At 37.8% G+C, this 12,284-nt stretch overlaps 1 protein-coding gene across 1 annotated transcript; it reads left to right on the plus strand.

Moving 5' to 3' along the window:
* Positions 1–3,116: 3,116 nt before the first annotated feature.
* LOC110378440 (gamma-aminobutyric acid receptor subunit beta-like) lies at positions 3,117–11,443 on the plus strand. Its single transcript, XM_021337691.3, has 10 exons — positions 3,117–3,516; positions 5,379–5,476; positions 6,054–6,121; positions 6,887–7,032; positions 7,793–7,950; positions 8,424–8,539; positions 8,745–8,913; positions 9,001–9,252; positions 9,581–9,769; positions 10,408–11,443. Exons 1-10 carry the CDS (start codon positions 3,431–3,433, stop codon positions 10,584–10,586), a joined length of 1,461 nt encoding a protein of 486 aa, XP_021193366.1. The 5' UTR covers positions 3,117–3,430; the 3' UTR covers positions 10,587–11,443.
* The last annotated feature ends 841 nt before the right edge of the window (positions 11,444–12,284 follow it).

A 12,284-nucleotide genomic window follows, 5' to 3' on the forward strand; every position in this document is an offset into this window, starting at 1 on the left:
TCAGTTCCAACGTTTTATTAATTTCATTTTAAAATTTTCGTATGCTCGTGTCCGTACCAAGCACTTACATTATTTTTTTAATAATAAAGCAGATTTAGATGTTAATACTTTCTACTATGACCCTTATAAGACTAACTTTTATGTGCAATAGTGTTAAGCGTATAAAACAAAGTATACAAGTCTCCATAAAAATCAAAATACATATCTCGAAATATTTTCTAAAATACACTTTTATTTTAAACTTAAAAATCTTTATTTGACGTCGTATTATGTTAGAAGCTTTATCTAGAAGTTCCATTAGCGCTAGCTGTCAAACGGCGTCTGTCTTTCGGCTGTTTTTATAAAGATTTATGCTGATCGGTACACTATTACACTATTTACATTCTTATAACAGTGTGTATATAAACCATGTATATTTGTATAACTAAAAGCATTACATGACATAGTTGAGATAAAAATTTAGGTAGTTAAAATATAGTTAACCCTATCGTCGTAGCACCCGTGCTACGAGTTGCTACGAAGTGCTACGCATGTGCTACGAACTATCTTACAATCCAAAAAAAATGGTAAGAAAAATGAACAAGGAAGTTCAATAGACTTACGTACGAACGAAACCTTCTATAAATTGCCATTCATTCGCACTCCATAGCATTTGGCACGGATATATTTATAAGGCCTCGAACCTCAGAGGCATTGCGGATGGCTGAGACGCCTATGGCCCACGTGACCTCAGAAATAACATACAGCGACGGCGATTTGAAACAAAACCAACGCATCTGTGTGTGTAATGTGCGTCAAGGGACCAACTACTAAGGAACATCGAAATATTCTCAATTTTCAATCAAAAGGACTTGTTAGATGAGACGATTAATTAAATCTATAATGTTCGTGTAATAAACGTTTATTGGTAAATTGAGTAATGGGAACTTATTCTGTGTTAACACGATTCTTGTTTGTTTCGTACTTAGAAATAAATTAACGTTTATTATTTTGTTTTTGAGAGTGAAATGTATTTAGAGATCAATATGACATCACATAAACCAAACAGACATCAGTGGTTCGTAATCAATAATATAAGGTTTTACGTCATGTTCCAGATTATATTAGAAGTGTAGTGAAAGCTAGATTTCTCCAAGGGTTGCCAGCTAGTCTGCATAAAACAGAAACTAACCATATGATGAATAAATGAGTTGAGCTTATCAATGCACCGCCGTAAAGCAAACACGTGGTAGCAGCGAGGAAAATTGTGTGATGATGAAGACTTCATATAATATAGATGAAGGTTCATATGTCGTGAAGATTGAGACTCGGAATTATTTCATAGAGCTGGTCAGTGCTTCAAAAGTCATATTAGCATAACAATGTTATAGAGAAGTATACAAACAGCAACTTATTTCATTTCATTGCTAACATTAAAAAATTACAATGTTTTACCCTGCATTTTTTTGGTACTAAATCCGAAATATATTCTAGAACCGCTAGTAGTGGTGAAAAACAGTGTGTATGCGGCACGTCTTCTTTAAATCACCATCATTACGCCGGCCGATCTCGCGGCTCAACAAACCACTACAACTAACATTTTTCAATCCTTGCTAATGGAAGGTACTGCTCATAACTTGGGGTCACGCGTGTGAGAAACTTCTTAGTGAGACACGACCAAAAAACTAACAAAGTATACCTAAAGTATAGAAGTGATATCCTATAGACATAGATGGGAAGCTAATGAGGGGTAAATCAAAACAGGGGATCATTAGAAGTTCGTGTATTTGGCGAAGAACATTTTCGGCAATCGCAGCACTTCGCAGCACTTTGTAGCATCTCGTAGCAACATCGTAGCACTCCTTTTGATTGCTCCACGATTCTGCAGAGGTCGGTCAGAAAACAACACTCATCATTATTATCAACACTCCTCTTGAAAGCAGTTTAAATACAGCGTCAATACTTGAGTCTTCTACATCAATTTCTTTACCATTACCCAAGGATTAGCGATATGAAAACATGTCGGTAACTCAGTCAATCTCTGATATCCCTTATTCGTAAACTTATTCGACTGAAAAAAGATGAGATCAAACGAGATTGGGACACGAATACCTTTAACGTCGATGTAATATGAAAAATACTCGCTGTGTTAATATGAATTTGTATTTGCTTCATAAGCGTTCATGACAATATGGCTGTTGAGACTTTTTGGAGTTATTTAATTTTGTTTTATTATATTGAAAGGATTTTGTAAGAAGAGCTCGCACTTGGAGTTAGATTACTTCTTTGAAGTTATTAGGTATTTCTTACACTGTTTAACCTGATAGAAGTATAAAGAATGAGTTTATTGGCTAAGTGGAAAATAACGATTTTTGAAAAACATACAGCTATTGTGAATTACATCCATCCCACATGACTTCAACATATATACACAATATGATGATGTGACATGCAACGTATAGTGTGACGTCAAAGTGTTTATCGTAGGCTGCGAGGATGGAAGCGTGCGCCGTGTAATCTGCAGGCGGACGCGGCGGCCGGCCTCGCCAAATAACTTCCGCACTCCGTCACCTGTGCCGACACCGTGTGCCACTTTCTGCACCAGGGGTGACGACACACTGTGCCACTTTGTGTACCAGGAGTACCACACGTGTGCCACTTTGTGTACCAGGAGTACCACACGTGTGTGTCGCCCGGTTGTGTGCGCCCGACATAATGCTGCGGATGTTGTGTGCTTGGTGTACGCGTATGTATGCCTGTTTCGGCTTGTGTATTTCGTAGGTCATTATGTGTTAAACATTTTTGGTTGAAATTGAATGTATTGTAATGTGTGATTGAAGGTGAGGTACAGCTAAACGAAAAAATAATCCCATACTGCAGATTTCCATTCACCTTCAATAACTGTGAGGATCACAGAAAACTTGTATGTAAATGACTTGTTAATTAGATGAAATATTGTATTGATGGAAAAAGTTCTTCCCCACATGTCGCAACAAGCCGCTTGTAACGGAAATAGAGAATGGGGAAATACACGCTCCGCGAAACCGAACAGGAGGGTTGCTTCGACAAGCGGGGCAGCAGTACAACCTAAATATACGAAGATGGCAAATACAATAAGCGACAATTATAAGTACATTTTTTTGTACTTTCTTATAGAATAGTTTGTGGCTGTAAGTTGCGAAGTAATTCGCGCCAATAGCGAGTATGTATTCGCGGCGGGTAGCGCACGCGCGACGCCACTCCGCACGCCGCCGCCGCCGCGGCCGCTCACGCCTCACGAATACATCGCAGATCGCGATCGCGATACCTCGCTACTTACGAAACATTGTCGTGCTACAATGCTGGCTCCATGGCCGCTGTGAGACGTGCGAGTGCGAGCGCGGCGCGTGCCGGCCGAGTGCGGTGAGCGCGCGATGCGCGTGCCCGTGCGTGCTCGCGTCCCCGTCGCGCGATGAGCGCGCCCCGCGCCACGCGCTGTTTGCACGCGCAAAAAGTTTTTCTGCTGCTGGTACAAGTTCTACCATTCGCGATTGCACAGTAAGTACCTATTATTTGCAGTTTACGTAGAAGTTTTGATTAAACTTGCTTTAATTTAACTGCCTAAATAATTATGTTCTAATTTAACTTCGGTAAATTAATAACTTATATGTACATACACGATCAATTATTTAAGAAATTAATTATATAATAATTACAACTTATCTTGACACAATTAATTCTTTAAAAGAAAAAAATGTTTTCATTTTAGTTTTAGAGGGTTAATTGATGTTAAAAGTTATAAAAGTTTAGTTATAGATGTAATCCCTGACAGATTTTACTGTAGCGTCATTAGGAGAGCCGCAAATGAGAAAATGATTGACACAAGAGATTCTGCAGCCGTCGGCCGCATGTTCCGACGCTCGATTATTAATATTTACCACTTTCCTTTCTTTGTTTGCGCAAACTAGTAATTGAGTGCTAGTAAACTGGTAACAGTTGCTAAGTTTTTTGGTATGAATGAATGTTCTGTTAGTCATCACAGCCCAAATATTTTTAAGTTAAATAATATTGTACACAAAATACTTACCACATTTTTCTATAGTTTAAAATAGAATACATAATGGAATATATAATACGTACACCATATTTACTTACACGTTTTTTTTAAATATTTTGCAGTAAATCTCCTTCAAAATTAGAACCATTTAATTCACATAAACCAAAAACATAGTTACAGCTCAACTAAAATCAGTTCTTTAGTATTTCTGGTTACGAATTAATTGAATGCGGGGTTGGTCCGACCCCGCTAAATGCCATTTCAGTTGAAACCCTCACAAATCTCATTTAGATTGCCTTAGTGCCCGTAATTTCATGCAGATAGGCAAATGTTTTAGCAATGTAAATATCTGGAAGATGGCAACACCCTTCGTATGGTTTATATGGAAATTAAATAATAATTAAGTTACAAAAATCTACCTTTCGCTACTTGTAATTCATGAAGTTTTTATGAAAATTTATCTTTTGAGGTAATTTTTCCAAGAAAATACCACAATATATTGTTCAGTTACATGAACTTTATGTATCCGAAAATGTGTTTCGCTGAAAATTCAAATAAAAAAAATTTAATTTGAAATTAAAAATTTAAATTGAAAATAATTTAAAAAAAAAGAAAAGGAGAAGATTCTATGAAATAATTTTGTTAACTATATATAATTTTCAAACGAAAAAAAAAACAAATAACCATGAATTCTTTTTCTACATTATAGGTGATTTAGGTGGCAAAATATACTATGGTAATGTGACGGCTGAATGATAGTCTAGTAACTTACAAAATAAATAAATATGTTTTGAAATGTGACTTTATACTAATGAAGATTTGAAATGGGTATAAAGAAGAAAGTAGATGTGCTAGTGTAATTTGCATACATATCTAACTAAAATGATCATTAAATCTTGTTAGTTATACGCAGTAACATTAGTTAGAGATCAGTTTAGCATACCTCTAAACGTTAAAAAGCCATAAAGTCGCCTTGTCCTTTGGGGATGAATACTTTTTTCAGTACGCACAAAATACTCTTCAGTCAGTCATTTCCTTCTGGGTCTCAAAGCGTGATGCTTTATTAAAACAAAGCTGCGTTAGAAATGGATGAATTTGTAATTGTACACTTTTTACATGATAGAAGGAATAGTTGTAGTTTTTATGAACATTTCAGTTAAGAATTGATTTAATCAAACAGTTTATACTTCGAAAGAAAACGTTAAGTTGTGTATGTGCTTTCCTTTCACGTTTTAAAATTGTCTTTCTTTATCTATATTACATTTATCTCTACCAAAAATCCATTTAATTGGACATTCTGATGTCCAGTCTTCCTTGTCCCAATGATGGGCAGGCATGTAATTAACATCTGTTGTTGTGCCAGGCACGAGCGAACCACCATCGACCGCCTGGAGAACGTGACGCACACCGTCACGCGGATACTCGACGGCTACGACATACGACTGCGCCCTAACTTTGGTGGTAAGAATATAAAAGAAATAAATCTGGAAAATTACGAGAATACTACTTAGGGAACCATGTTTAGTAGCACGGAATAAATAGTTATATCTTAAAAGTTATATGACCAACTTGACTCAATCTGCGTGAATCTTAATTTCTCCAATAGATAAACTTATTGAGTGAGAGTGCCTGTGATGTGTTTCGAAAATTACCCGTTTTGATAACTATACCTATTTCTGTCGAAATTCAATCATAACACAAATGGATTCTGACATCAACCACAGCTAGACCAGGGATATATAATATAATAGACTCCAAGCAATAAGGATTATGTGATCACATTTGCGCATTACCTATCTGCAGGCATACATCTTCATCCAATTTGGGACGTGCACTTAATAATATACGTTGTGTGTATAATGCATATGTTATGATGAGGCTGGAGACGTGCTCTCCGACTGCCACATATTACGACAACTGGACCATAATATTGCATATTATATTGAATTCTGCTCCGTAAAGTCGGCCCGGCTCGATTTGTCAGCGGTTCCGTTGCATAAGTGTGTTGCTTCGTTGCATAAATGTTATTGCTTTTCAGGAGACCCGCTGTATGTTGGCATGGATCTCACTATTGCTAGTTTTGATGCAATATCAGAAGTGAATATGGTAAGTTATTTTATTAGAAATTGAAATCAAATGACTGAAATCTGATACCATGAAAACCATTTACTATATTCTGTGTAATTTTGTGCTCATATTTGTTTGTATTGACTTCATGTGTGCATTAAATCTATCAGATGACCAAACACGTGTCAACACACACGCATTTAACTTATGTAAGCCGACGTCAGCAGATTGATTGATAACGCGATCCACTCGAGGATGCTTTACTTGCGGCAGACGTTCACCTCCGACACCACGACCTTGTCTGCACTTCTCCAGATTTGCTGAGGATGTTTTTTGGGTCGTATCAAGGACTTGTCTCTCGAGGAGGTCGTCCATCGTAATTCATTAAGCTTTTAATAGCTGTAGAAAGGGAGCAAGGCCGCGGTCACTTGACACACATCGAGGGTCGCCGGTGAAAGAGGGGCGGAGTGCTGCCTCAGCCAATCGATGCCCGCCTTTACTTTCTACCGCCACTCGCCGCCTGCCGACGCAGAGGTCACCGCCCACTCACCACTATCTTATACATACATCTCACATTTATAATCACATTTTCATAGATAATGATGTCACCAACTCATGTAAATACTACCCTTATATGTTTCGAACAGAAAATACCTACTCATATGATTTCTCAACACTAGTTTTCCTACCAATCATACAACGACATTTCTTCATATCATCTCCGATCATCAAATTATGTGTCTCTTGTTCGTGTCAAGTGGGTCAGGGTTGAATAATCTACAAAGGATTCCCGAACACTTGCAGGATTACACAATAACCCTTTATCTGAATCAATACTGGAAGGATGAAAGGCTGGCCTTCGGTCTTCCGGACGAGGTGTTGACGCTCTCAGGAGATTTCGCCGATAAAATTTGGGTTCCCGATACATTTTTCGCTAATGACAAAAATAGGTAAGAACTGTAATAAGTAAGTACTTATGTTACGTTAGCAACTTTCGCACAGATTGAGATAATTAGTATAAAAATTACTATAAAGCACTTTTTAGGAAAAGTTTCAGCAACTACTTATGATCAAGATTTCTTCTTCAATTTCTGAAATTATTTTTATTTGTAGTTTAAGCTATACGCTTTTTATTCATGAGTCACCTTCATTCATCCCTGAAAGATTAGCATAAAATTATGCAGTCATTGTTTCTAGTACTAGGTCAAGATATCTAGCCGCCATCCACGTTGTCTCCGATGCCTTGACCCAGTCATATTGGGACCACCAAGTTTCTATAGCAGGTTACGACACATTTCCAAAACTTTGAAATGAGTGATAATATGTTTGGGACTATGTTCATATTATATTTATGAATGTAATGTAAACATTACAGACATGTAGGCACACCTAAATTAATGTGTATGAGACATAGGTTCCCCGTACAAACAATATGAGTCATATGAATCGAGAGACTGTAATCTGTCAACCGATTTAATGGGCGCTGTCGGCTTTCGGTGGGTCGTGACGTACGATGATTTCATATTTGTACTAGGTGTTCCCCTCACTTTAACCGCGTCACGTGAAAACTAATAAATGCACGGAACTAAATATAATAAAATCACCTTCAGGGATCTATCTTCTTCATAAATACAATCTAGATATTTATTTAGCCGTTTTACTGCATACAATGCTGTATCCTGAGTAATTTATTGTGACGTATGTTGTCAGTTTCCTGCACGACGTGACGGAGCGCAACAAGCTGGTGCGACTGGGCGGCGACGGCAGCATCACGTACGGCATGCGGTTCACCGCCACGCTGGCCTGCATGATGGACCTCCACTACTACCCGCTCGACAGCCAGAACTGCACCGTCGAGATTGAAAGCTGTGTGACTCATACACTTGTAATACTTCACCAGGCTGAGCTTGCCGCTTCGTGCTCGAACATCTCCGTCCCACATCGTGTCTTGCCGCAGACATTACATTCGTCCATAGACATGCTCGAGCTTTGTACAGCCTGTTGCCACTTTTCATTGAACATTTGTGGGAATGTGCTCTGTAACAGCCAAATTCCTGCCTTGTCCATTCAAATCATGTCCCCTGGCGATGCAGCGCATTATATGTTTACGTTGGCAAAATTGGAATGATCGCATTGGCACGAGAAAAATGAAGCTATTATACGGTTTGGTAACTTCGAATGGTCTGTAGGGAGCTTATCACACCTGTTATATTTTTATAAAGTAAATTCTAATAAAATTGGATTGTTGCATGCAAATCTAACCTATTTGTTATCCGTGTGATAAGTTGCCGTAAGACAGACCAACCCGAGGCAGCATGCTAACATATAATTCTGTATGCAGATGGATACACGGTGTCAGACGTAGTGATGTACTGGAAGGAGACGCCCGTCAGAGGCGTGGAAGACGCTGAGTTGCCTCAGTTTACTATACTAGGACACGAGACTAATGATAGAAAGGTAATATATATGCTCTAAACTTTTGAGATTTATTTGGTTCAAACTTTCATTTGAAAACTTAGTTTAAAATAATTGTGTGCACGAATAAACCACGACACAAACTTCAAACTTAAACAAGTTGTTAGCGCTAGCATCCAGGTATTGGGGAACAATGCCAAACTTGCATTAAGGTAACCATGTAACCGCGAAACTTGGGACATTCCAGGAGAAGTTGGCGACGGGCGTCTACCAACGGTTGTCGCTCAGTTTCAAACTGCGCAGGAATATCGGCTACTTCGTGTTCCAGACGTACCTGCCCAGTATACTTATTGTGATGCTGTCCTGGGTCTCTTTCTGGATTAATCATGAAGCTACGTCTGCTAGAGTGGCATTAGGTAATTTAAAAAAAATATATATTATTAAAAACAAAGAAGTTATATTTTTTGTGGTATGCCTCAATTCTCATTTTATATAATTTTTAGGTATCACAACGGTACTCACAATGACCACCATAAGCACAGGAGTGCGCAGCAGCTTACCCCGCATATCGTACGTGAAGGCCATCGACATCTACCTGGTGATGTGCTTCGTGTTCGTCTTCGCGGCTCTGCTGGAGTATGCAGCTGTCAACTATACGTACTGGGGGGCACGGGCCAGGAAGCGAGCGAAGTTAAAGAACAGGGACCAGATGTCCACTAGCGCCAGTGTTGAGAAGGAATTGAAAAGTTCTGGAGGTAAACAACGTTCTCAGCGATGATGGCAGTATGAAAGAATTGTGAGGATGGCCAAATTGCCGAATCACTTATGAAATAACTACATTCAATTAAAAACTTTAAAAACTATAGAATCACACAAAACTAACGGTTTTAACTATAACTACAAATAAAGATATTGCCAGCCTACTTGTAACGAATGTAAACGAATTTATGCGAAATTAAATTATTAATGGGAGAAAATCTTTTTGGAACGTTTTAAATGCTCACGCACAACAAATACCATTTGGAAAATATACTATATAGTCAATATTATGTAGTTGGAAAAAAAGTATCTTACTGGGTGCAGGTTCGCGTTCCCCTGAAGAGATAATCGCGCTCCGTGAGTGCGCGGCCAGCACGGGGCGCGTGTCACCCCTGCTGGGGCTGCGCTCGAAGCCTCTGCCAGCCGCCACCGGAGCCCCGCCGTCCTTGCGACTACAACGCGACCACACGCAGCTGCGGTATCGGACGAGGCCGCATTCTAGGAACTCCAGAAGTTAGTAACATATTATTATATAGATAGATGTGTATTTATATGGTGTTTAAGTAAAGATGAAGCAAACCCTATGATATCATCAGGGTGATAAAGAGAAAAGCAAACACATTTTTTAAAACAAACTCATCAATTAGTTAGACAGAGGAGTCTTTTATGATCAGAAATTGACTTACAAGCTTGTCTTAAAAGCTTCTAATATATGGCCAGATATTAGTTGTGTATACAACAAGCTTGTTTTTCCTCCTAACGTCCTTCAACGTGACCCTAGTCACGGGTTCCGATACTAGGAACTCTAGATAGTAATAACCTAACCTTGGATGCAATCTCTTGTGATTGTTTAAAATGACGACTTCCTGGACTATAGTGTCAAGTAATCGGTATCTACTGTGCATTGAACTGATGCGACTAGCGCAATTGTTTCCTTATAAACAATGGAAAAAACCTACTTCTTCTTCTATACCTGATAAGCTCGCAAACGCCAAGTTTCAGAATAGCATGTTGAATTCTCATATACCTATAGAAACGAATCAATGGCCATTAAACAAAAAAAAACATGATTGAGAACTGAGAATAAGTCTATTATTATAACCACAATTTAAGTAACAATACAACATAATAAAAACAGTTTTCCCTTGCAGACGGATCAACGGGAAAGCCGAAAGTGATGCACGCCCTCCGGCGCGGAGCCACCGTCATCAAAGCGTCTATGCCCAAGATTCGTGATGTCAACGTCATAGACACGTACTCACGAGTCGTGTTCCCCGTCTGTTTCCTCCTCTTCAACGCCGTCTACTGGGTCTTTTATATTTTCGATTGAATTTTCAAAAAAAGAATGTGTTTTAACTACCAATAAAGATATTGTCACCCTACTTGTAACTAATGTAAACGAATTTATGGGATATGAAGTTATTAATTTTACGTATACGTGGAATTTACTTGTAGAAAAATTATGAGAATGAATGTTAATATTTTTGATGTCAATTATTTTTATTAAGTCCTTTTCTTGATTTGAAGAGAATTATTAAAATGTCATCTGTAGTTTCAGTGTTATATCTAAATGGACTGGCAACAAGCCGGGACTGCGCTAGGAAGAAGAAGAACTCCTAGATCTGAACAATAAATATTTGATGAGCACTGGCGACAAAAACATACCTACATATTGTCCTACTTAACTGCAGATTGATCGGAAATTAATTATACCCCAGCCTGGAAAGCATAGCTGACCTGTGCAATGTCATTGTTCGTTTGTTTTCGTATACTTGTGCGCATATTGACGTGCATCGATTTGAAAATGAATTAAATAGTAGTTTTGAATGTAATTAGAATAGAACGTCTCAATTTATTATAAAGAAACTGCCAATTTATGTCTATAAGAGAAAACTATATGAATTACCGTTGTTTTTATGTGCTTGGAAGACAAAAGTATTAAAGATGGAAAAGCAATATTTTTCCTCCGCCAACTTAACGAACTAAAACATAAATTAAGATAAGTGTCGTTAAAGTATTTCGGTGTCAAATTAGATAAGTCAATAAAAAAAACTTAATTTCCTAATTCAATTCTTTTTAGGATAATAAATGTAAAATAGCCATTTCCGAAATCGTTGTACATAAATTAAATATAGATTAAACGTGGTAAATTATGTAGTAGTAACATTGATGTTTATATTAGAGATATAGCAAATTATAGCTTATATAAGATAATGTTGTAAAATAAATTTATTTAAAAAAGAAACTGAATCTTTTTTTTACTTGAGAGGCCACGTTGAGAGAACCTTGAGGGGTGCATCTCTGTCTTCTGAAAACGAATAAGGACCAAATATCACCCTATGCTATTATCAGTATCAGAGTGAGAAAGGAAAGAAAAATTGTTATAGAATAAAAACCTGCGCAGGTAGGTATTGAGTAGCCAGCCGCTGGAAATTTCCATCAACGGATAATGGAAAAAAAAATCTAAAAAATAAAAAAAGGCTTCATCATAGACAATAAAAAGGTCACTTTCCTTTTTTTGAGAGGCTAAACAAGAATTTTGAATTGAGAAAACTATTTTTCAAATTATTTTTTTTTTGGTACAGACAAAAATCGACGTAAATAATTCTATAAAAAATAAAAAGATATTTTTAAACGTAGACAATGCCTCCGGCTGCACACATATGCCTACAGTACCTCCTTTAAGCTATGTAGTACTAGACTACAGTCAACAGTACTATATAGTGAACACATCATGCCAGCACTTTAAACCAGTGCGGGTATGAAATGTTACTGCCGTATCTGCCGTGAGACACCCAACAGCTGGCCGAAGCTAAGGTGGCAGACATAACGCCATCTCCCTGTATTTTGTAACACAACTAGTAAAACCTTTTAGGTAACACAGGCTTTATACCCCAATCGCCATCTAACGTCGAGCTTTCGAAAGTTTTCGCTAGTTCATAAAGGTCGAGGAAAGCTTTGCTCACAACTTCACAGAGCTTTTCTCTAAGTTTAGAGAAACGCGTTGGATGTCACTACTGTACTTAAT

Source organism: Helicoverpa armigera, chromosome 10 (genome assembly GCF_030705265.1).
Source record: "Helicoverpa armigera isolate CAAS_96S chromosome 10, ASM3070526v1, whole genome shotgun sequence".
NCBI classification, from domain to species: Eukaryota; Metazoa; Arthropoda; class Insecta; order Lepidoptera; family Noctuidae; genus Helicoverpa; species Helicoverpa armigera.